The following is a 23,438-nucleotide window of genomic DNA, read 5'->3' as shown; positions in this document are numbered from 1 at the left end:
CCCATACGCATGTTTGGGTCCCCGCTCTCTGCCCTGCCTTTACTGTGCTTCATGTGTGGCTGTGTGTGGCTGTAGTCTTGTTTGTGTGGTTTTGATACCCCTTGAAGTGGGTATGGGCAAGTGTAAATTGGAAATATTATTGTACATCATTTGGAGGAAAGGTACTCGATGTGTACGTTGAAAATATCATTTTCTTTGATGAATAACCATTTTTAGCTATTTTGTTGCCCCTTTTGAATCAAAATCTTATCTCAATAGCAACAAAATGCCTTCTCAAGGGTATCTACAGCTTCGATTCGGGGGAAAAAATTCCCACTTTCCTGGTTTTTGTTGTTTGTGTGGCTTGGGTTTCGATTTTCATTTGGGGTTTTCTTAGTCTGCCGACTGGAGTCCTCCGCATAAAATTCGTTTATTCGTTTATTCCTATGCGTAAGTAATATCCTTGCGTATTTTTGCGTATTTCCTGCCTTACCCTGATGGCCGAGTGGTCAACCCTCAATACGGACTCCATCCAGAATACACAAAATCAATCATATTTTCAACATTTTTTCCCTGTTCCCAGCTCTGACAGAACGCTCTCTTCATCAACTTCGTTTCTTTTTTTTTTTGTTGCTGGTTCCTTACATCAGAATTTGTTGCTTCGCTCAGCCCTAGACTTTATCATCGTCTTTCTTTTTTCTCTGTGCATTCCTTACCTATATCTTAGAGGAATACAAATTGGAGTCGATTTATGTAGCATTTAAGTCTGCTTGTGCTGTGGCTTTCACTTTGTACGCGTAGAGAGTGCTGTGCGGTGCGGTTCCTTATAAATATGCTACATTTACTTTAATAGAATTGTTTATGGTCGCCGTATTGGCAGCGCCTGTGCCTGTGCCTGTGCCAGTGCCTGTGGGCCATGTGCCCCATTCTGTGGATGCCCATGTATGCGGCGTTGTGGCACTGCCAAAACATGTTAAATAGAGAAATTGCAATAAAAAACGGCGCAGAAAATAGCGACAAAAACCGCGCCAAATCAAAGCCAACAAATCCAAAATGCGCACACAATATTTTGCGGGATTATTTCAGTTGGCTTGATGTCACTGGGCGTGGCGTGGTGGGGGGCGGAGGAATCACGGCGGTGGAGTGAGGCGACTATGTGCACTATCCTGTGAATCCGAGCTAAAAGTTCGGGCTACCATCCAAAATTTCTGTTAATTTGGCAGCTTGTCCTGCGTCCTGGCATTTCGTTCCTCCTTTTTCCATGCCTCTCCCTGGCAGTCATTTATATTTTGTTACGCTCTGCTTGAGTTTTATTTGCCTGTGGACCAAACGCCGACGGGAGAGAATCTGTATGTATGAATGTGTATCTGTATATACCATATATAAATGGAATATAAACGTGTACGTGTGTGTGTTTGTGTGTTTATATCTGCCTGTTTTTATACCCGGTACTCGAAGAGTAAATAAGGTATATTGTATTTGTGGGGAATAACGGTTGTATGTAACGCACAGATGGAAACGTTTCCGACCCCATAAAGTATATATATTCTTGATCAGCATCAATAGACGAGTCGATAGAGCCATGTCTGTCTGTCTGTCCGTCTGTCCGTCCGTCCGTCTGTCCGTCTTGTTTGTCGGCTAGTTCTCAGAGACTATAAGAGCTAGAGCCACCAAATTTTGCATCCAGACTGCTATATGCTCACACTGAAACCAGTGTATTTCAAAAATGAGCCACGCCCCCTTCCGCCCCCGCAAAAGGGCGAAAACCTCCCAAATCTACAATTTTGAAGATAAAAGAAAACTAAAAACGCCACTAAAATTAATTTACAGTGGCTAAACCCACCCTGTCCCGCAGCTTTTGTTGTTCTTTTCCCATTCTCTGATTTTCACTCTGTTTCTGCTTCACTTGGAGCGTTTTGGTGTGAGAAGTGTTGTAGATGTAGATGACAGATGAACAAAAAATGTAAAATTTGACAAAACACCGCTAAGGTGCAGATGTAGTCCTGAGTTCTGGGTATAAAAGTTGTGACGCGTAAGAAGCGTCTCACACGTCCCTTCTCGTCCTTTTTTTTGGGTATATTCTGTGTGCAGATATGCAAAACGCTGTGCGCACATAAATTTCAGTGCTGGGCCACGCTTATTTGCATAGGAATTATGTATTTGGGCATGGCGGCTTAGCTGCTGCATTACACACAGATACACACAACACACACACACAGACAGATGCACACCGCATAGGAGTCTCTCTCGTTGTGGTCATGTAGAAAACTAACGCATATCGTTTTCCTTGTATTTTGCAGCTATAAATTTGCAACGCCCCAGGAAAATGCATTGCAGCAAAACAAGCAATTAAATCGGAGAAGGCCTCCGTAACCCCCAGTATACCCTTCGTAGCACCCGTAACCGTAGAAGGGATACCAAGACCTGGGACCAGGGACCAAGGACCAAGCACCAACGACCAGGTCCTGCTGCTGTGCTATAAACCTATTTTGAATAATTAAAATTCCGTAAGTGCTGCAGTCGAAGAAGTTGGCCAGAGGCACAAGAATAAGTAGCAACAAAAAGGAAAGCTAGCAGAGGGCCCCGAACGGAGTCTTGTCCATTCTTGCAACACAATCTGCGGCCGTGCAAAATCGTGTGCAGCAATGAAATAATTAATTCAATGCACCTGACAAATCCTTGTGGCAGCAACAAGAGAAGCGGCAGCAGCAACAAAGGAGCCACCATTCCAAATACTTTCCATTCCAACAAAAGCAGCAACAAAATGGCGAGGATAACGCGAACAATTAGCCAACAAAGACACCATATCCACGAGAGGAGCCTGCCCCACACACTGCTCCTGGCCATTGCAGCCATCGCTTTGTTGCAACTGCAGCACTTCGAAAGCGGTAAGTCAAGACCAAAAAAACAGAAAGATATCCATGGACTATCCTCCATGCAATTGCAAATTCAATCGCGTGCAACAGAGCCAAGTCAATCAGCAAGTCCAAGTGAGATTCGAGAGCCAAGTCCAAGTACCAACCGCAAAGCCATTCAATTGACAATCCCACAATTGGTGCCACAGCGGGAGGGGGTAGAGCAAGTAGAGCTGGAGTTTCCCAGCTCGATGACGGAGCTTTGTCGGCCGGCGAATTAATCTTACGGATGAATATTTCAAAGCGAAACTTGAGCAATTAATTTCGCTAATTGCTTTTCTTCGCTTCGTTTTTGTGTGGCAAGAAGACGTCCCCTCGAATCGCGAATCTCGTATCCAAACCGCTCCCTTCCCGCATCTCCCTTCAACATTCACGGGCTTTTGCATTTAAATGCCCCGGCAGTTGGTGCATTTTCGAGGACTCAACTTTTGCCTGTGCATAAAACTCAATCTGACATTTATGCGAATGTCCACGGAATCAAATAAGAGTAATGACATTGCCATGGAAAGAGGCGACGACGCAAAGGGAGTGGCCAATGGGGAGCAGACGATGAAGCGTCTTGGGATCTGTTCGAGTTCGGGGCTCTGCCACGGAGTGTGGCAGTGGCAGTGGCAGTGCAATGTCCTTTGGCTACTCAAACATTCCAGTGGCTATTAGTATTCATATCTTGACTGAACTAAACTGAAAGCTTAAATTCCTCTGGCCATTCTTGCTCTCTCTCTCTCGCTCTCTCTCGTCCTTTGTGCACTTTCGATGGATGGGAACGGGCACTGGCACGAGCATGGGGGGGGGCCTCCGTTTTTATCTGCCAACGTTTGCATGAATTTTCATTTCGTGCTAGAATTGTTGAAAAAGATGCAATTAAATTTTAGGGCCAAGGGTGTCAGCAAAAGAAGGGGAGACACAAAGCAAAAGTTGAAGGCAAGAAAAAAGCAGAAGCAGATGGAGATGGACATGGACATGGACCCAAAGGGCGTCCCTCCCAACACAGATAGATAAATGTACATGTATATAGTAAAAAAGCTCAGCACGAAATATTCCAAGTCCCTGACAGTGTCCCCGTCCTTTCTCCTACTTTTCTTTAGCTTCTTTGGGATGGTATGCTCCATCTCTGTCGTTCCGTTGTGCGGTTGCAGCTGCCGTTCGGTGGCAAGAACGCATTATTAATTTATTTTTCAACTTGCAAGATGAATAAGCAAAGAGCAAAAATGCGCTCCTCAAACGCTGCTTTGGATGCAGTCAAGCAAAAGTTCCCAATTTAAACGTCGTCCCAACGCCAGACACTTCCCCCACCACCACCACCTAGCAACGCTTCTTTCAGCTCCTCGCACCCATTGTCGGGTCATTTTGCATGCAGTTTGCTGGCAAACGTGGTTTCGGGACGAAGGATGAACGTGTCTCGAACGTACTTCAATCTGCTGTCCATCACTGTCTTCGATCGTGCCTCACCGCAAGGAAATAAAATCCAAAAGTGAATAATGAACCGCAAATAACTTTACTTTGTCTTCTGTTCGAGGAGCGCAGCTTGCAACTCCCGGAATCATTCCTGCCAGCTGCAACTCCCTTTTGTACTTCAAAATACACCACTCTGTTGCTGCTGTTTTTGTTATACTCTTTACAGGTAGAGGGGATGCTGATTTTATGAAGGACTTTCAGCATTTTTTTTTTAGATTTTTGTTCAGAAATTGGTTCAGATAAAACGCTTAGAATGAACATTTTACCATAGAAAGAATCACGTTTCAAGAGTATATACGTTTTCGGTTTCTGTAACTCTCCTTTCTTTTCCTTGTTTCAAAACTGCTGCAGGACGTTTGTCTGCCCCATTTGGTTGCATCCATCTACAGCTCCTGCACCAGCGGACTGTCAGAGCAGTTACTGCTAGTGTCAGTAACAATTAGTTTGGTTTGTACTCTAGTTAACTGTCCTTCTACTGCTTTGGAGTGGAGTCGTCCTCTTCGCCGTTTCAAATATTTGCATTTGTGGTTGTCGATTCCCTCTGTCCTTCCCTCTCCTGTTTGATTCATTTTTCGTATTATTTCCTTAGCTTTTTCTGCATTTTCCCCACAATTAATGAGGTGCCAAACGCTTGCTAAATGATCGCTTACACAGTACTCGTTCGCATTGGTGTCTAATCTTCATCTTCATTAATGCCGAATATAGAGATATATTGTGACATAAATCACACAATCAAATTATGTATCTACATGGCCCCCGAGGGTCCGTTCCTGAATGGGGTTCTCTGTGCTTTGCTGTGGTTTTTGGATTAAGATTCATCTGTCCAACCCAACTAATCAATTTGACATAGGTAGAGCGGTTTGCCTCCGCAGAAACTTTAACTCTGGCAAAAACTTTCAATATTTGAGTAGAAAACTTTTCCCACTCAGATAACACATTTCCCCAAATACACATTATGTATGTATATACTCTGATAACACTTTCCCCCCATTTATACACATAAATAAATGTATGTATATCTGGGCATAAGTAAGTGAAATTTATTAACTGCATGAACCACAGCCGAAATGCAAATAAATCAGACCTTGGCCATCAGGTGTGGCAGTGCAAAAGTTCTTGGGTTAAACAAGGCCCAAATGCCAGGAGGCATAAACTATGGCATGGGTTGGCAAACAGAAACAAAAAGAAAATAAAAATACAAAAATCGGAAAACAGCAGCAAAAAGGATATTGACGTGTGACGGGCACGATTGGAGTGGAGAGGCTCTTGAGTTGGGGTGGCATTCGGTTATCCAAAAGAAGGCTATAACACATCCATCAACCATCCATACTGGTTGCTCGCTCCCTTTTTTTCTCCTCCCCCCTCGCTCACTGTATAACGCTTATCCCCGCACTTTGCTTGTGGCAGTGTCAAGTATTTGCACTTGAATCGCGCGCTAAGCAAAATTTACGCGCATTTGTTTGTGCGACTCCAGAGAATTTGCTCGCCAAACTCAAGTGAAAATCGATGGGCCATACATGTGTTCATCTGTGTGTAGGTGGTGTGTTTGTGTGTGTGTGGCTCTGCCATTGTTGCTTGGCCACAATGTTTTCTTTTCCGCCTCCGTTTCGTTTCGTTTCACTCGGCTTTTTATTGGTTTCGTTCGCTTTTTTTTTTGTGTGTTGGTTTCTGTTGTTGTCACTGCCGCTGCCACTGTGTGTCCTGCTTCTGGTGTCATGAGCAAAGGAGCAGCATTTGAGCAAACAAACTAGACCTGCCACCACACACACAGACACACAATCAAACATACAAAGAGAAAGGGGGAGAGACAGAGCCAGAGAGAGAGAAACACTTAAAGCTTTCATCCTGGAGCACATATTGCTTCATCTCTTTACGTGTGGTTTCCCCGGGACCCGGACAGGCATCAAAACTGTCGACAACATCAACGTCAACGGCATCATCATCGCCACGAAGCTCCGGATACAGCTTCAGCTCGCATGTCCTTCAACAGATACAGCTCCTTCCTTCGGCAACAGCTCTTCCTTCAGCTACAGCGCTTCCTTCAGCTACAGCCTACTTTTCCAGCAACAGCTCTACCTCCTCCGGCAACAGTTCCATCTCCTTCTCCAGCTACAGCTAGAGCTTCAACTTCAGCTTCAGCTCCTACTCCAGATCATCCGAACAGCCTCAGCATCTCCTCCATCATTATGGGCTTCGTCTGGCACTTCACAAAAATGCACACAAAATCCTCAACTTTATCTCGTCAATAACTTAAGTGGCAGTCAGGGGTTGTGGGCTGTGGGCTGTGGGATTCTGGGACTGGTTTCTAGTTCCTGGTTATGGGCCTCGTTCGTTTATTCCACCTTTTTACACTCCCTCGTCATGCCACAATTCATTTATCGGCAGAGGAAAAATAGCATGAACTCTGTTTTAGCACGTACTGCGGTTGCATGTGGCAAAAGGCTTGCAAATGATTATTTTATTGACAATTAAATCATAAACATAAAAGCACAAGCCGTACAAATCAACTAAAGAGAAAGTGATGAGGGAGAAATTTTATTGCCATGAATTTCAAGAGTTGACATTAGTCACAGAGAAGCGGAATGAACGCTGCTCTGGCTCTTTATTCCATTCTATATGGAAACGATTCCAGTTTATTGCTGCATTTAAGCCCAGAGATGGCAACGCACTCAAATGCAGACATCAGAGGGGTGGAGCGTTTCATGTGTGGCAGACAGTGCGGACTTGTTGCCACGTTTGACCATGGCAATGGCATTAGATCTCACATATCCCTGCAACAGCTGCTATAGAGACAAACACATGTACATGTACTGCTCAGAAACATCTTTGAAATGATTTGGCAACATCGTTTTTGCTTTCTATATTAAAAAGTTAATTGCTCTCGCTCTGTCAGTGATGAAATTGTGTTGCCCCGATTAACGTGTTTTTGCAAAGTTGAACTTGCAACTGGCATTGCCGCTAACTGCTAACTGGAGCTGATTGAATTTCAACTGAATGTCAGAAAAGGAGAATGGGCAATGGGGAAAACGGCAGCAGCTCAGCTACCACTCTGCACTGCAAACCATATTTAATTTGTGTGCAAATGCTCGGCAAACAAGTTTCTAATAAAATAAAGTGACTCTCTCTGTCCATCTCTGTGTCTGTCCTTCCCTGCCCTGCTCTGTTCTTAGTTCTACCCCTCAACGGGTAGTTTCATTAGAATTTCAGAGCGGCCCTCTCATTTGGGTGTGCGGAGTACGACTATGCTGTTGGCTTAAACCAGAAAACCATTTCATTATGGCCCTCGCCTAATGTCGGGGCCAACGGCTGAGCAATTTTAATTTTGCAGCGCATTGGCTCTGGCTCTGGCCAAGTCCTTTGTCTCTTCCAGAGAAGGAGCTCTCCCAGCAAATTGACATGGAATTGCAGTTGGACTTGGTCCTGCACAGTGTGGACTACACTTTGGGAGTGGTTTACCATACTCTTACACTCCACTCCACTCCACTCTCCACTCCTTTTCTTGCCTTTGTTTTGCCTGCCACTCTTCATGAACTCGCTTAAGCCGCATATGAAATATGCAACAAATCACAAGTAAAAGTTGCTATTTCGACCAGAAAGTACCCAGTATTTGGATATATAAAATGAATTCTCTTGTGTAAAGTTTCCATTGATTTTCCGATAGGAATAATTTGGTTGTGGTGGGATCATCTCTTCATGTATTAGCCCGTAGACGATTCAAAGATCAAGATTTTCCTACAGGCACTCAAGTGCAACCAAGAACTCGCTGGTGTACAACAAAGAGCATGTCGGGGATATAAAAAATCACACACAAAAACAATGTTTAGCTCGGGTTTTTGTCAGAAGTTGCGACCATGGCTACTGGGACTGGGACGCTGTGACAAAAACAGATGCAACAGCAGCCTCGTGTCTGCAAAGGTGCTGTGCGGTGGGCTACTTGTGGCCATGGAGATGGGTCTGTGGGGACGGGGGAGCTGTCCTCCGACAACCGACATGTTGCCAAAGGAGTTTAAAATATTTTTGCAGCTTTATCTTTAGACATTTGTCGAGGAGCAGCAGCAGCGGGTAGAAATGTTGTCGTAATGCAGCGACGGGATTTAACTGACATTGAGTGCAGCTCAGAGGCCACTCACCCACTTCAGGATGGCCGCCACACTCCTGCCTGTGGAGCCTGTGGGGCAAACAGATTGCCCCCATTCCCTGGCTCTGATTCTCTGGTGTGTAGACCTGCCAGTGCGCCCATTACGCCCACACAGCTCTGTGGATGTGATGCTGTTCCCCTTTCTCGGGTCTAGAGTCCGTGGTTGCACACCTCTCTCTGGACTCTGGACCTTTCTCTCTCTGTAGACTCTCGAGTCCTGGTGTCGCCCATGGGATGATGCCATTTTACGGCTGTCCTGAAGTGTGCTGGGAAAGCGTTCAGTTGGGCGAACTTGTAGACTTGCAGCGGCTGCTGCTGCACTTAGCTGCAGCTGACGGTGCCGATGGTCCGGGCACCTGGCAAATGCTTCAAATTAATTTCACCGCATGGGGAAATTGCCTGCCATTGTTCCGGTGTACTTTCAGGGCATCAAGGAAATCGTAAATCAAAGCCCAACGAGAGCTGCCCGACCGAGATCCGGGATCTCTGATTTGAGGACCACAAAAGGAAGACCTTCCCTCATACGCTCATCGCCCGTCGCTCGTCGCTCGTCGCTTGTCCTGCCCATTTTTGTTTGTCCTCTGCGAAGCGGAGCGTCTTATCGGCGTCTAATCTCTTTATGATAAAATGTTTATATTGGCGACAATATCAAAAGCACTCTCTGGCCAGGGGATGGTGTTTGTCGTTGGTAATAAATTCAGAATGCAGAGTAAGGCCAGCCACCGCAAACACTCGGCACTTGGGCACTCGGTGGCCAAGTTTTCCACGCTGCTGCCATATGAAAGATAAATTCACGGATAAGAACTTTGGCCACTGAGCGAGAGGAGAGCTCTCTCTCTCTCTCTGTGAAAAGCGGATTGTATGTACAAGCTAATTTAAGTTCGACGCCAGCTGCCACTGCCGCTGCCATTGCCACACAAAAAGCGTTGCGGGGGGGTGCGTACCCCGGGATTGGTGTACGGTGGGGTAGGGCCTAAAGTGGGAGTCAGAGTCAGAGCCACAGCTGTTGTCCAACCGCACCAAGCGGAGCGACTTTATTATTATTATCCCCGGCGCAAAAGTGGCAATGGGCCAGGACCATGGGGCGCTGGTCTCTGGACTCTGGACAGAGTTTCGGCCAGCCAGCGCGACATTTGTCCAGCTGCTTCGTTTCATATTCAGGAGATACTTTTTTCATCATTACAATTTGTGTGCGAGGCTTTATGAAAAAGCCAGAAATCACAAAAGTGTGCTGTGCCCCCTGCCCCACGCCCCATGCCCCATGCCCCATGCTCCTCGTTTGCTCTTTCAGTTGACTCTCTGTAGCCAGAGTTAAACAGGACTTGTCCTTCAATTCTGTCACATCTTAATGGAAGGATAATGCAGCAGAACTCTAATGAGTGGAAAGGGCATTCATCCTGCGGCAAGCTGGAACATCATCTTCACTTCACTTCTCTTCTCTTCTCTTTTCTTTTTTTTTCGTATATTTTCCTCAGTAATTTTTCATTTTTCTTTATGCCTCGCAAAGTTGCCCTGCGACTGTTGGCTGGGAAAATAAAAGAGAGAAAAAGAAAGTGGAAAACAAAAGGCGAACGCAAAGTTTTTGGGCCTCGCAGGCGAAGCCTGAAGATGAGGCAGAAGCTGAACAACCGACGAGAGTCCGACTTCGACTTTGGTTGACAGATGGAGGCGAATCCTGAGAGCATAAAGGAGACCCACTACCCGTTCCCGGGAACCAAAGCACGCCTCATCAGCAGCTCATCAACGACAACTTCTAAAATTTCACATCGTCTCAGCGTCCCATCGTTCGTCCAACTTTCTTGGCCGCGCTTCTGCGTTTAAATGACTTTAAGAATATCTAAGAAAGTTTTTAAATTATTTCCCGAGTCGGGGGCTAAAATGAAATTATAAAGGGATTTTCGCTGGCGGACTGCAGCTGTCGTTTTGGTCGCCGGTGTCTGGGCCCATGGCCAGGGCTTATTAACATTGGAAACTCATTAATATTGTATTCTTTTCCTGTGGCACCAACTCTCGCGCGCGCCAAGGACTTAACTCGTTCATAAAAGTTTGGCAAATTTCATTGCATTAATTCCGGGCACCAGCAGGCAGGACCAGGTGTCGGAGCACAGACGCACAAAGTGTCAAATAAATCAAACAGTTTTTCGGCGGATGGGGTCCATGGGGTGTGTCGGCAGAGGTAATGATTCGTGCAGGGGGTGGCCATGCTCTGCACACTGGGCAGGCGGTCAGTCACACAATCACAACAGATTTGACAAGTACGCCGCATGTTTTATTTATTTGGTTACCCTTTCGGTGCTGCCTCCAGGGCCGCAGGATCGGATCGGATTGGATCGGACTCGTGTTTAGTTTACTAATTTGCAGCAGTAAATATTTGTGCCGAATGTCCCATGTCCCAAAACTGGGTGACAATTGCTGCTGCATTCAAGTGTCAGCCAGAGGAGGGTTGTTGTTGGGTTCGCCTCTGCCCATATGGCAGGACACTTGATGATATTGACATTAAGTGCAACAACAACAACGCACACATACACACACACACACATTGCAACCCCTGAAACGCAGGACGAACGAGCCGTAAGGGGTGGCTGATGCTGCCTGCTGCCTGCTGCCAGGCGTAGGTGCTCATCGTAATCCCGTTCCGTACGGCTCTGTGTGACAAGGAGGACTGCCATGAAATGATATATGCTTCTATTGTCGCAGTCCTCCTGTCCTCACCTAACCCAATCGCTTGGCAATCCGTGGGCCTAATGAACCATAACGCTTTATCGTCGTTTGTCCTAGTGGGGAGAATGGGCGACCGTTCGACCCAGAGACCCTGTCTTTGCGCCTAAGTGTGCGATTGGGATTTAATTTGATTGCTTCAATGCCTCACAAGTATCTGTGTGTGCCTGCGAGACATAGAGTGTGTGTGTGTGTGTGTGTGTTGGATTGGTTTTCGTATCTGTGTGTGTGTGTGTGTGTGTGTGTGGAAGAGTGTGTGGCATTATCCTCTGATTTACTGTGTTATTTGGTCTTACTTTGTTTTACCGCTTATTGCTTATTACTTTTTCCACGACTCATGTTGCGTGTGTCGGTCTCTCTCTCTCTCACTCTCTCTGTCTGCGTATCTGTTTGAGGCCTTTTCACACTCTCCCTTTCTCTCTCTCTGCATTTTTTGTCGTGCCACCCAGTCCCGTCATGCATTAACGAAGCGATGACAAACGAAAAAACTCAAACTAAATCCTTTCTGCATTGATTGATAAAGTGCCTTATGCGAGGATTACCGAGGACATTGATTTACTATGCCTCTCGGCTTTAGTCTTTTTCCCCTGCTCATTCTTTTGCTAACACTTAATACTCTTACTTTTAGGGGTAAACGAATGGATTTAGCTGATGTGTTGTAGCAGGAGTGGGAGCTGGGTGGTTTTTATTTTGCACAACAATCTGGTGTGATTCCACTGGAGTGACCAGTCTCCTGCCTCATTAACTTGCCAGAAAAGTTGTCGACCTCACAAGAGAGGTATTACAGAGTCGTCCTTCTACTGCTACTCCTCCACTGGCTGTGCATTTCAAAAGTTGCAAAACTCACACAGACACATTCCCTCTGGTTGAGGTGTTACATTTTATTTTAAAACTTTTCTACCTTCACAGGATTGCAGGTCGCTTTATGGGTGGCTACACAATAAGGTTGCATAAATATTGGCAAGCTTTTGGGCATTGTTTTGGGCCATGGTCATCCGATTGTGAAACCCAGTTGTTGGCCTTGTACATGCCACTGGAATTACCTCTGGTTGTGCTGCCTGCTGCCAACTGCTGTGCCCTCCGCCCACTGTTGCCGCTGTGGCAGTGTCAATTAACGCCTAAGTTGTAAACAAATTTCGCCCAGTGGCCCGCTGCACTCATAAATTGCAGTTAGAAGATGGAGGAGCAGTGAAAGTTGTGGCCCTCCTCACTGCTCACTGGGGCATGGCATCCACAGGACTCAGGAGTCGCCGTCGAGACTCTAGGACCAAGTTTTTGCCAAGTGTTAGCCAAAGTATGCTTTAGCTAAATGCTGTTAGGTGGCAGTGCAGTGGCTTAAGCTGAGTCGGTGGCTGTTTACTTCTGACTTGGCGTTGGCCTGATTATTTAGCCGGTGGCAAAGCGGCTGTTGCTGCCGCTTCTTGACAAATTTGAGCGCAGTCTCGAGCCAGATTTTGTAATGATGAAGGCGCAGCACGTGCGCCGGCCCATCGACCATCGCCCATCCTAATTCACAGAACGAATCATTGTTTATGGGGCCAGAGGTTTGCTGGTTTGATCAGCTCCTAATCCAGGGACTCTTCAGATAAGCCGCCAACTGGAGGCATAAGCTCTTCAGCTATCTTCAAGTTTTGAATGCAGCTTGCCACAGAAACTGACCAATTAACTAAGGGTAGCATCAGCCTTATCCCTGCGCTGCACACACCCCTAAGTGCCCCAGAGCCCCCGCTCCGACCCCAGAGCCCCAGCCAGGAGTCGCAAAAACTTTGACACAGACTTGAGAGAATTTTAAATCAAATCGGAAGAGAGATTATATTGCAAATAATACTTATGAACTTATTATCTTGTTTGTGTTTTGTGTGGCCCCCCAACAAAGGCGAAGCAGCAGCAGCAGCAGCACAGGATGGAAGGCAGGCAGGAGATTCCGATGGGCCAACTGACCTAAGTTGCCCCCGAATGTTGCCCCTTGAATGTTGCTCTGTTGGCATGCAGAACACGATTCCGCTATCCGTGCTCCGAGCTGGGATAGAAATGTAAGCCATAACTTGGCCCCAGTGCCGCAGAGTTTTGGCTTCGATATTGGTCTTTGGTTTTTGATTTTGTTTTTGCGGTTGGTCCTCCGCAGCTACAGGACCCCCGAGGTCCCCGCTCTCCTACATTCATGGATTGTGCCAACTTCGATGTTTATTCTGTGTGGTACAAAACTCTGTAAATAAATTTCAACAAAATTGTATAACAATACAGCAAACTGGCCTCCAGGGTAAAGACAAGGTTTTCGGGGATACGCGCCAAAAGACCCCGACGAGGCGGCTTCATGCCGAGCCTCAGAGCGTGGCATATGGTTGAGGGGAATGGGAGAGGGATCCGTGGGTAGGGTTAGGGCAATCCTATAACATTGTGAATCACAGGATAAAGTCTGGCATTTGGCAGATGGACAAACATTTCACCGCCTGCCTGGCAAATTCCGTAAACTTTAAGAGAAGAAATTATAAAAGAGCCGCTGGTAATTGTGCGCTGAAAGATCTGTCGTTCTCCGCCGTGTACTTAATCCAATAAGGCAACAACAGTTTTCTTAAGTAATTTGTTACCCCCTTTTGCTTTTTCCCCACCCATACCCCCCACACCAACCAAACAGCGCCCTGCATCCCATTGAGCCCCTGGCCGTTGTACTGGCCACGGCTTTGTTGTGCCGTTTAGTCTGGCAAATAGCAAACAATTTTCCTCAACTGTTCGGAACGGGACAGGGAAATTCTCTGGATCCCATGTACCTCCGCCCCTCTCCCCCATTCAGGGAACTCTCTGGCATAGTTGCTTCAAGTATTTTTCAGCTTTTGTTTGTTCTCCCGGCTGGCGGTTGCCATTGTTGGAGGATGAAGCGCAAAAGCTTCAGGGGGTTTCAATGGTGGGGGAGTGGGCGTGCTGGGGCTGCTTCTGGTAACTCTCTTATCCGCTCCTGGGGCAACCGCATCGCTTTGTTGCAACAGCGTCAGTGCTTGAAGTGCTCCGGAGCCAGTCCTTCGTGCCGCTCAGGCTTTAAGCGAATCAATCAGTTGTCGGTTTTAATATAAAATGTTAATTGGAAAATTTTCAAGCTGAAACTTTTGGCCGCCTCTCATTAAGAAATTATACAATTTTGAGCCCCCCACCACCCCACCTCCCTTCCAAGAAGTTGGGCGAGAGAGAGAGAGAGAGAAAGAGGAAGAGACACAACAAATTGTTTTTCCGACTCGATTCGGCGGGGTACGTACTGCTGTTCGGCTTTTATTATTGCTTTTTTATTGCGTATTAATTTTGCGTGCTTAATTTGCCAAAAGTGGGTGGTGGCAGGCAGTGGCAGGGGTCGTGGGCGTGGGCGTGGGCGTTTACAGGGGCAGGTTCTGTAGCATGTGGCAGTGGCAGTGGAACAGTGGCGTGCTGCCACGCCTCAATGTGCGAAGGGCTTGGCTTGTAATTGGAGCTGTTGCTGCCACTGCCACAGCCACTGCCACTGCCACTGCCGCCTCCGTCGCTGATGCTTTTGCTGCTCATTTTAATGGCAAGAAATTGAATTTTAATTAGTAACGAGGAATCTGTTACGCATCAGTTTGTATGTAATTTAATTTCTTAATTAAAATGCGAGAGCATGTCCGCATAAAAACCAATGGAGGCCGGCCTCCTTCTTCCATAAAAAGTGGGACAGAATTACTGCTGGAAATATTACTATTTTAATGGTCCGAAAAGACAAGTGTTATGTTTATCAATATCCTCCTTAAAGGCAGATTAAAAGTGGGCCAAAGGACGGCTACAAAGTGTAGGACTCTGATCATGATGTTGGCTAATTGGCCGGCACTTCAGGGAACTGAATTGGAAATTGCCCTCGAATCGAGTGGAGATCTGACAGGGAAAATGTTTGTTAAATATTTAGGCTGCATCTGAAATCTCCGACCGGGCAGAGGGAGGGCAGAGATCTCTGACTATTGTTTATCTTTAATAAAATTCCATTTTGCACAGGATAAAAGTGTTTCCATATTTATGGAACAGCTCCACACCCACTTCCACCTCCACTTAGCCATGCCCACGGGCGCCAGGTTGTAGTGAATTTCCCTCGTGGGATACAATTGCGGATTAGGTCAGGTTTGCTCCGTTTTGCCCATTTCAGCCAGCTGTCTTCTCCTGACAACGTTTTCCACTCTTTAAGTTTTTGCCTTCACAATTTTCAGAGAGTCTTGCACAGATTCCCTCCCTCCCAAAAAAAGAAAGCAAAGAAAAGCCCTGTGCCACTCGCCGAGTCAGCGAGTCAGTGAGAGCATCGGAAAAAAAGGGAAGACTGCACCCCGGCACATACATAATACACGTATCTTAGTGTCTGGCACACAGGAGGAGGATGTGCTGCTGCAGCAGCTCTGTGTAGTTGCAGAGAGGCGGCATGCCACATTTCTTTTTCTGCGGTCTACATAAAATGCATAAATTATACAACGTTTATGCTGTTCTGTTCTGTTCTGCGTCATGCCACTGGCTCTTCTGCCCTTGCCTTTTGGCACTGCTGACTGGCTCTTGTCTGTGGCTGTGGCTCTGTCTGTGTGTGTCTGTGTTGGCCCTGTGGCAATGCCTGTGTATCTTTATCTGTGTCCGTGACAGGTGAATTCTGAATTTCAAGAGAACAGGCTTAAAGCCAGCTTCGCTCCACTCTCTTGGCCACGCACTGCACACAAATTAGGGTTAATTAACTTTACTTTTTAGACAGACTCTCTAAGGCGTTGCACTTCGGCATGGTTCCACTCTGATGCCACTAATTTTCGACCCTGGTGGCTGCTCCTACAGCTGCAGCTGTGTTACACTTTAGTGTGACGCCAACTTTGTTTGCCAAACTTTTTATTGGCACATATTCTGCAGTTGCGGCGCACTGCAGCCGCAGTCTGCCGCTGCCGCTGCCGTTGTCGTTGCTGTGCTCGTCTTTTTTGTGTTTGTGGCTAGAAACTGGGCTAAAATTAAAATGTTCCTCTCTCGCTCAACTCGGGCTCTACTCTGCTCTAGGAGTTTTTGGATAGCACAAACATTAGCATACCGCCGCGTGTTTGTTTGTGTGTCTAAAACGCCACACTTGACGCGCTCGAAGTGCAGCAGCGAAACATCAGAGAGAAACGCGAACCACTTGCTGGCAATGGCAACAGCAACGGCAACGACAACCACTAAGTGCGGATGTGGATGGGGATGTTGGAGAGGATGCTGAAGCTTATGCTGTCAATGCTCTTCGCTTATAGATGAAAACCGCTTTTCCACGCATCGAAGGCATCGACATACTACGACGAGTATCGCCTTGGCTGTTTTCTCAATTTGTGTTCGCATTAGCCGCTTGCTACGCTCTTTCGACGAATTATACTCTTGAGCATCATTTAACAGAGAAAACGATAAATTAAATTACCCGGCCACCAAAACGACAGCAAGCCAACAAATTTGGACTTTCCTCCGGCTTCAAAAAACCCAAACAATTTGTCCCACCCACTCCCCACCTCATGGTCTGGGGCTCCGGCCACCCGAGTCCGGGCGGAACGCTTAAGTCATAAGTAAGATCTACACACTTGATAAGAGTTGGAACTCAACATCCGAGACGAGCATTTCCAAAACACTAACTCACACAAATAGACATTGGACGTGTACGTGTGAACACGGATACATCCACAGACGATACAATCGTACATATATTGTACATACATATATGTATGTATGTATGTATGTACATATATCCGGCAGCATTTCCGCTTTATTTTTGGTTCTGACTCTCGAACCTATTCCAATTCATTTGTTTTCCCTTTTGCCTTTTAACTGCCCTACATCATGTCGCCGCAGCAGAGGGTGGGTGTTGGGGGGCGTATTCAATGGGGCAGCAAGTGGCAGAGTGTGGGTGGGAGCAGAGAGGGTGGATTTGTATGTGGAATCCACACTCTAAGCACTTGGCATATAAAGCAGAATCGCTTGGCCTGGCATAAAAAATTTATAACTTCGATTACTTCCCTTTACACTAAATACTAATAAATTAAATTGTTTTTTATTTCTCAATAAATTTTTATTATTTTGCTACTTTTATACTTCATTTCTCGCCTGTGCCTGCCTCGCTGCCATCGGATAGAAGGTGTCGATTTAATGGCCCAGACGCGTTTGATTCGCCCCCAGTCCCCTGTCCCCTGCCACATGCCACTGTTCCGTTGCTGTTTCTGGTTACGGCTCTCGTTGTGGCGGGTGGCACCCTCCTCTTGTTTCCCCGAGTTGCTCATGCTCACTCTCGTGCTCGTTCTCGTTCTCGTTCTCTTTGCTGAGGGTTTAAGGTCAATTTTTGATTTCCGCTCTCAAATTGCTCCACGCACACACACACACACACACACACACACACACACGCATTCGCATCCGCATCCGATTTGCACTTGGTTCTTGGCTCTCGTCTCTTTCACATGGGTGTAAATTTATCTGTAACTGGGGATCTCTGTATCTGAATCTCTGTATATCTGGACGTGTGTGTGTGTGGGGCATTTCGAGGAGCGAAACTTTGATTTGTTTTTCGTGCTTCATTTGATTCGAGTTGAGCGGAGTGGAGCGTAGTTTCAGTATCCTGAGAGCCGTTTAATGAGTTGACGCTTTGAATAGGCAGAGGCAGGATTTTTGCCTTCAGCTTTTCCTGTGAGAATTTATTCCACCGGTTTTAGTGTGATTGCTAATTTGTAATTTACGCAGTCTGCCCACGGCCTCCTTTTACAACTCGAAAACATTTTCAGATGCTCCAAAGGAGCACAGGACTTCGGGCAAGAGTTTGTTTTTTGTGTGTGCCTGTGTGTGCCTGTGTGTGTGTGGGTCCAAATGGCCGTAAGTGATTCATTTGGTGCCGGGCACTAGCCAGGAGCCGACTCCAGCTTGGGTAACGCTCTGTTGCACGTAGGTCATCAGCAAATAATAAACATAAACAGTTTATTGTCGGGGGCGCTGGGCCAATAAAACTCGTCGAAAAACGGGCTCATAAAATTACGCACTGAGGCTCAAGTGCAATGGGCATTAAATCCACACCAACTCTGGACTCCCGACACTTGTCTGACCTGACAGACCCATCAGTCAGTCTGCTCTACGCTCTGTCGTGGGTGCTTAATACTGAATGTCCAACCAATTGGTCTTTCGGCCCCCCATCTTTGACCTCGATGGTGAACTACCGATAAGTCGCAACACGCTCCGCATCAGTTTTGCATTGAGATTAGCATAAATCGAGGGCTCACTGCTGCTGTTGCTGTCGCAGCGCTGGCCTCCTTTTTTCTTCTTTTTATACATTTTGCAAAGCTGTCGCAACAAAATTTTACGCTGTTTACACAGTGAAGTGTGCATAAAAGTGACGCTTATGAACAAGTTGACAGCGGGCTGCGTTACGGGCTCCCCAGAGTCGGTTTTAAAAGTCGTAAACATGCACAACTAACAGATTTATTTATATGCGGCATAAAAATGCACGAAGCTGGCAACAGCAGAGCGTCACAGGCAGCCGCAGCAGCAGCAGCAGCAGCAGCAGCAGCACTACACGCCACACAAAGGCAGCTCAGGACAGAACAGCAGAGAACTGAGCCCGGGGAAAAGCCAGCGAAACGTATAATAAAATTGGCTGCGAAAGTGTTTCAGGCAACATGGATAAAAACGTAATCCGCGCCGAGTAAACGCCAAATGACTAACAGAAATGCAAAAGCGTAAGCAGCAAACGGTGGAGCGGCAAGCATTGGGGGGGGGGGGGGGGAGGGACATGTGCCTCAAGGCTCTCAGCCTTTGCCTCCGTCTCACCTACTCACTTCCTTTCTTTGCCTTATGCCGCTGCCGCCCCCTAGTTGTCATTGACAGCCAGTGAGCAGGGGCTACAAAAATCTTAAACTGACTTCAAAAGCATAAAATGCCATGCAACGAACAACGAACCAACGACAAAACGACAAGTTGCCTGGCATGTCAAACGACTTGGCGGAATTTAAAGCCAGCCCCCAGAAAATATACAACACAAAACCAGTCCCCAGTTCCCCAGTTCCCAGGCCCTCTGTCGTTTCTATTACACTCTAAAAAAATTGCATTAATTTACATTACACATAAATAGATCAAAATAAAATGTACTAATGGAGATTATGCACAAAAAAGTTACCGAAGTGCACTCAATAATACAATTAATCCTTATTGGATTTGAACATTTCAATTTGACAGAGAAAATATGCTAATGTTCATATTTATATTTTCGCTTTGATGAGCGCTTAAATTTCACGGCTTGTGTCTTGTAAGCTTCGACAAAAGGTTAGGCACAATTCATTCCCAAAAATCCCTTAACAAATCATCAATACTTGAATTTTTTCTCTGTGTAACAGCACCCAATCCCAGTTCCATCTGGCAGCTCAGCTCAACCCTGCCCGCTGTTCCCGCCACCCTTCTAGCCATGTTGGCGCTGTTAACTTAATGGTGACAAGTGTCAAAACAGGGAACAGAACCCCTAAAACCCACTCACAGAAAATGCCAGGTCAGGGCCTATTGTTGGTCCCCGTTCCCGTTCTCGTTCTCGTCCTCGTTCAATTGCCTTTCGCCTTTTCGCCACCATTGGGTAAATCGCCTTAAATCGCACATTTCAATCTTTTTAACGAAACTTATCGATATTTGCATGGAATAGGCCCCCACCACGCAATATGCTAATGAGATAATGTCGGGCGGACAGGAGCAATGCGGGCCTGAGGTGGTGGCGGAGGTTAATGGGGGTTTGCATGCAGAAATAGTAGAAGAAAATATTAACAAGCGAAGGAAAATCCAATTCATAGATCATCTGTCTGGCCATAAACTATGGCATATCATGAAATTTGTATACGACTAGGGGCATGGTGTTGATATTTCATGTTGCTCCTGCAAACACGCACATATGGCGCAGCATGTTCGATGTTCTGGCTACTGGGATAGAGGAATACAGGAAACTGAATACTGAATACCGAATATGGGATCCCTCTTGGATCCAGCGTTCCCGAGCGGAACTACAAAATTTTTACTACTGCAAATTTACGACACGAAAGCAAACAATTCGCCAAATGAAAATTCCTGGGGAAAAAGAAAAAAACACTCACAAAGAGAATGGAAAAGTGCGAGAGAGCGTATAAAGAGGGGCATAGTCATGGCAGCAGGACAGATGTTATTGTAATTTATGCATATACATTTTTGTTCCATAAATTCCATTTCATTTTTACCATATTTATTTTATAAATTGTTGCAAAATGTGCAAAATTGTGTCCGTAAAGAGCTCGAACCCATATAGCAAGAGGTTAATAAAAATATATCAAATATATATCCATAGATGGATATATACATTTTTTAATATTTGTGTTGCATTCGCGCTGCTGGAAGAGAAAATTCGATTGGCTTTTTTCCAAACAGCCAGTGTGCCGGCAAATTGATTGAACTGGGAATAATGTTTGTGGCACGTGAAATGCTCGGGTTATTGCATTAGCAACAGTTTGTCCGGACGCAGTGTGAACAGGGTTCTGGGGCAGCAACTGTCGAGAAGCGCTCGTCATCTTTCGCCATCATCTTTAGAGTCATTAACATTGCCAACGCCATCCGTGGCCATCAAGAGCGCATTCCTCTGCATCCCATGCCAGTCCCAGCCACAACCTCCGACATCCTTCGACATCTGCGGTAAGTGGCGCTAGAGCTGCTCTCTGCCCCGCTGCCATCACTCCCACTTTTGCGGCCAACTAATGAGACTTTGCTGTTCGAGCGCGTGCAGACAGGAAAAGGTCCTTTGTAATTGCCATATGTGGTAATGGCCGTAATTGGTTTTCCTATTAGAGATTTAGTGACTTTTGTATTGGCCGTCCACTGCACATATCCGCCGCACTCTCGTCTCACACGCTCTCCTACATGGCTTTCATTAAATCTTGGCCGAGACTTGAATGTCGCACAAGTAACAAACAGGGAATTCGTTTTAGCCATTAGCCGGCGGGGTGGGGGGGCTAACAAGTTAACAAGCGGCAAAGTCGCCAAGTCTAACACGTGACTTCGTGTCATTTTCTGAAATTTGGCGAGTCTCGACAGCCTCCTACCATCCTCCAACGCTCCATCACCATCCAAGGAGCCATCGCCTGAGGAATGCTTCTGCTGTCTGCGGATATTTATATTTTATTTTTCCGTGAAACAGTAATTAGATGAATTATGAGAGGAGAATTCCTTTCCCTATACTCATTTGCATGTGTGCCCTTTTCTGTGTCAAGGTTTTCCGCCACACGCATGGGGGGCACAACATTCCATCCATTTTACTGCCGGAAGCGGAAGCCTTTGCGCCTTGAAAGTATGCCACGTAAATGTTATTCTAGGGCTTTTCTGTGGAAAAGTTTCTGTTTCTATTGTTACATTTTCATTCGAAAATATTTGAGGCCGTGGCGAAGGAGGACTTTAAGAGCAAACAAGAGACCGAGCTCTCCTCTTTTGCTGCATTTGACAATCTAATTTTAATTGAATTTCATTTCATTTTATTGCCTCGGCCGTAATTGTTTCTCGACAGTGTCCTTCTGCACTCTGCTCAGTGCTCGGTGCTCAGTGCTCAGTGCGATTAAATTAATTGCCAAAAGTTGAGCAGAAAACAAAAATTAATGCATGAAATATGCTGCTCCAAACAGAATTTTGTCAGGAGGTAAAAGGAGAACCGAACAAAAGCTACAAGAAATTGAATTATAAGAGCACTCCAACTCTCTGGCTTCCAGAAAATGTATTGTGGCAATGGTGTGGGAGTGGCGGGAGCCTAGGAGAATGTTTGACTTTATTTGGTATCTACAATTTGTGTGTAGCCCAAAAATTGCTTCAAGTGTGTCCTTGATGATCGCAGATATACGAGTGCTTGTCTACTCTGCCTACTCTTAAATCTAATAAAATTCAATACAATTAATTTAATTTCAAGTCGGCTAAGAGAAGGCTACACTTGCGACGTGCCTGCGTGCATAAGTATTTTCTCTGTTCAGTAAAAAAAAAAAAAGAAAGATGAAAAACAATGCAAAGAGGCGGCTTGAGAGTAATTTGCTGCAGAGACCTGTAGGCGTTTGCCATTGCCATAGACATAGACACGGGCCAGGGCCAAAGATGCGGCAACAAACGAGCAGCAGAACACATGTGAAAGGCAGAAAGCCATTGGCGTTGTCTGGCTCTGGAATTGCCTTGGTTTTGTCCTGCCTGGATTGGGTTCGGAGTCCTGGGTTCCCGGGCTTTGAGGTTTGTGTGTTTGGTTTTGCAGTACGAGTCTGTCTGAGCCGACAAAAAGCGTAAAAGCAAATTGAAAATTTAACCTCAGGTTAAAAACGTTAGCGACAGTTGAGTTTAACGGCATTAAGGCCGTGCTAAGCTGTCGGTTACACACACACTCACACACTCCCACATACTGCCACAAAAAAAACACACACACACAAACACCTCCTCGAACCGAACCGAACTGAACCGAACACATGCTACTCAGACATTAGACATCGCCTGGAGTTTCAACCCAAACTCTAATGGTCTCAGTGCTGTTGCCGCCCTGCGGCTCTGATTCCCATTCGCATTTGGATTCAGATTTTGTTATTGCAATTGTTGTGTTTGGCTTTCTGCTTAGGCGGCATCTGCTTTAATGCCAAAATCGTGTAGTTCATTACGCAGCTAGCAGCTGAAATGACAGATACAGATACGCGTTAAGCAGACACACTGCCACTGCCACTGCCACTCAGAGATACTTTTCAAGAGAGAGCGAGAGTGTGGCTCTGTGTGTGTACGCTATAAATTTCAAGAGCCATCAAGATGATTACTTCCTGCCATGGCACATAAAAAATAAGTTGCAGCTCACAAAATAAACAACTAACTATGGCACTAAAACTTGCTCATATCCTGGGCACATCCGTTGCGAACGCGAACGCATATGAGTATGAGAGCATGGGTGTGAGAGCATGGGAGGCCGCAGTTTTCTTTCAGTTGAAATTATCACATAAATCAGAGAGGCAGCAACAGTATCCAGCATCCAGCAGCCAAGAGCCAACATCATCTATAGACTCGGCCGTAGACTTCACAAACTGGAAGGCGAGAAACAACGAGCAGTGGCGGAGGCAAGGCCAACTTACAAAAGAACAACATTAAAAGTTTTGCAATCGCGTAATGAGAATCTGCTTTAAAACTTGCGACAGCCGGCAACAGCAGGCAGCAACAATGGTCTACAGCTACTTGCAACAGTGGGGCACACGTAAATTGCCAAGTATCTGAGG

General features: G+C 46.1%; 1 protein-coding gene across 4 annotated transcripts in view; it reads left to right on the top strand.

Annotated features, from left to right (window-relative positions):
- Nucleotides 1-23,438, top strand: part of LOC117583117 (neural cell adhesion molecule 1) — a 135,523-nt gene that overhangs the window by 65,570 nt on the left and 46,515 nt on the right. For all 4 annotated transcript variants that reach the window (XM_034271305.1, XM_034271306.1, XM_034271303.1 and 1 more), the window contains one exon: nucleotides 2,280-2,867. In XM_034271305.1, the coding sequence (XP_034127196.1) occupies nucleotides 2,642-2,867 (226 nt within the window). In that variant the 5' untranslated portion in view covers nucleotides 2,280-2,641. The remainder of the gene's footprint in view (nucleotides 1-2,279; nucleotides 2,868-23,438) is intronic.

The sequence above is a fragment of the Drosophila guanche genome, unplaced genomic scaffold (assembly GCF_900245975.1).
Source record: "Drosophila guanche unplaced genomic scaffold, DGUA_6, whole genome shotgun sequence".
NCBI lineage: Eukaryota > Metazoa > Arthropoda > Insecta > Diptera > Drosophilidae > Drosophila > Drosophila guanche.
The sequence above is the reverse complement of the archived record's forward strand: the minus strand, read 5'-3'. Positions and strand labels throughout refer to the sequence as shown.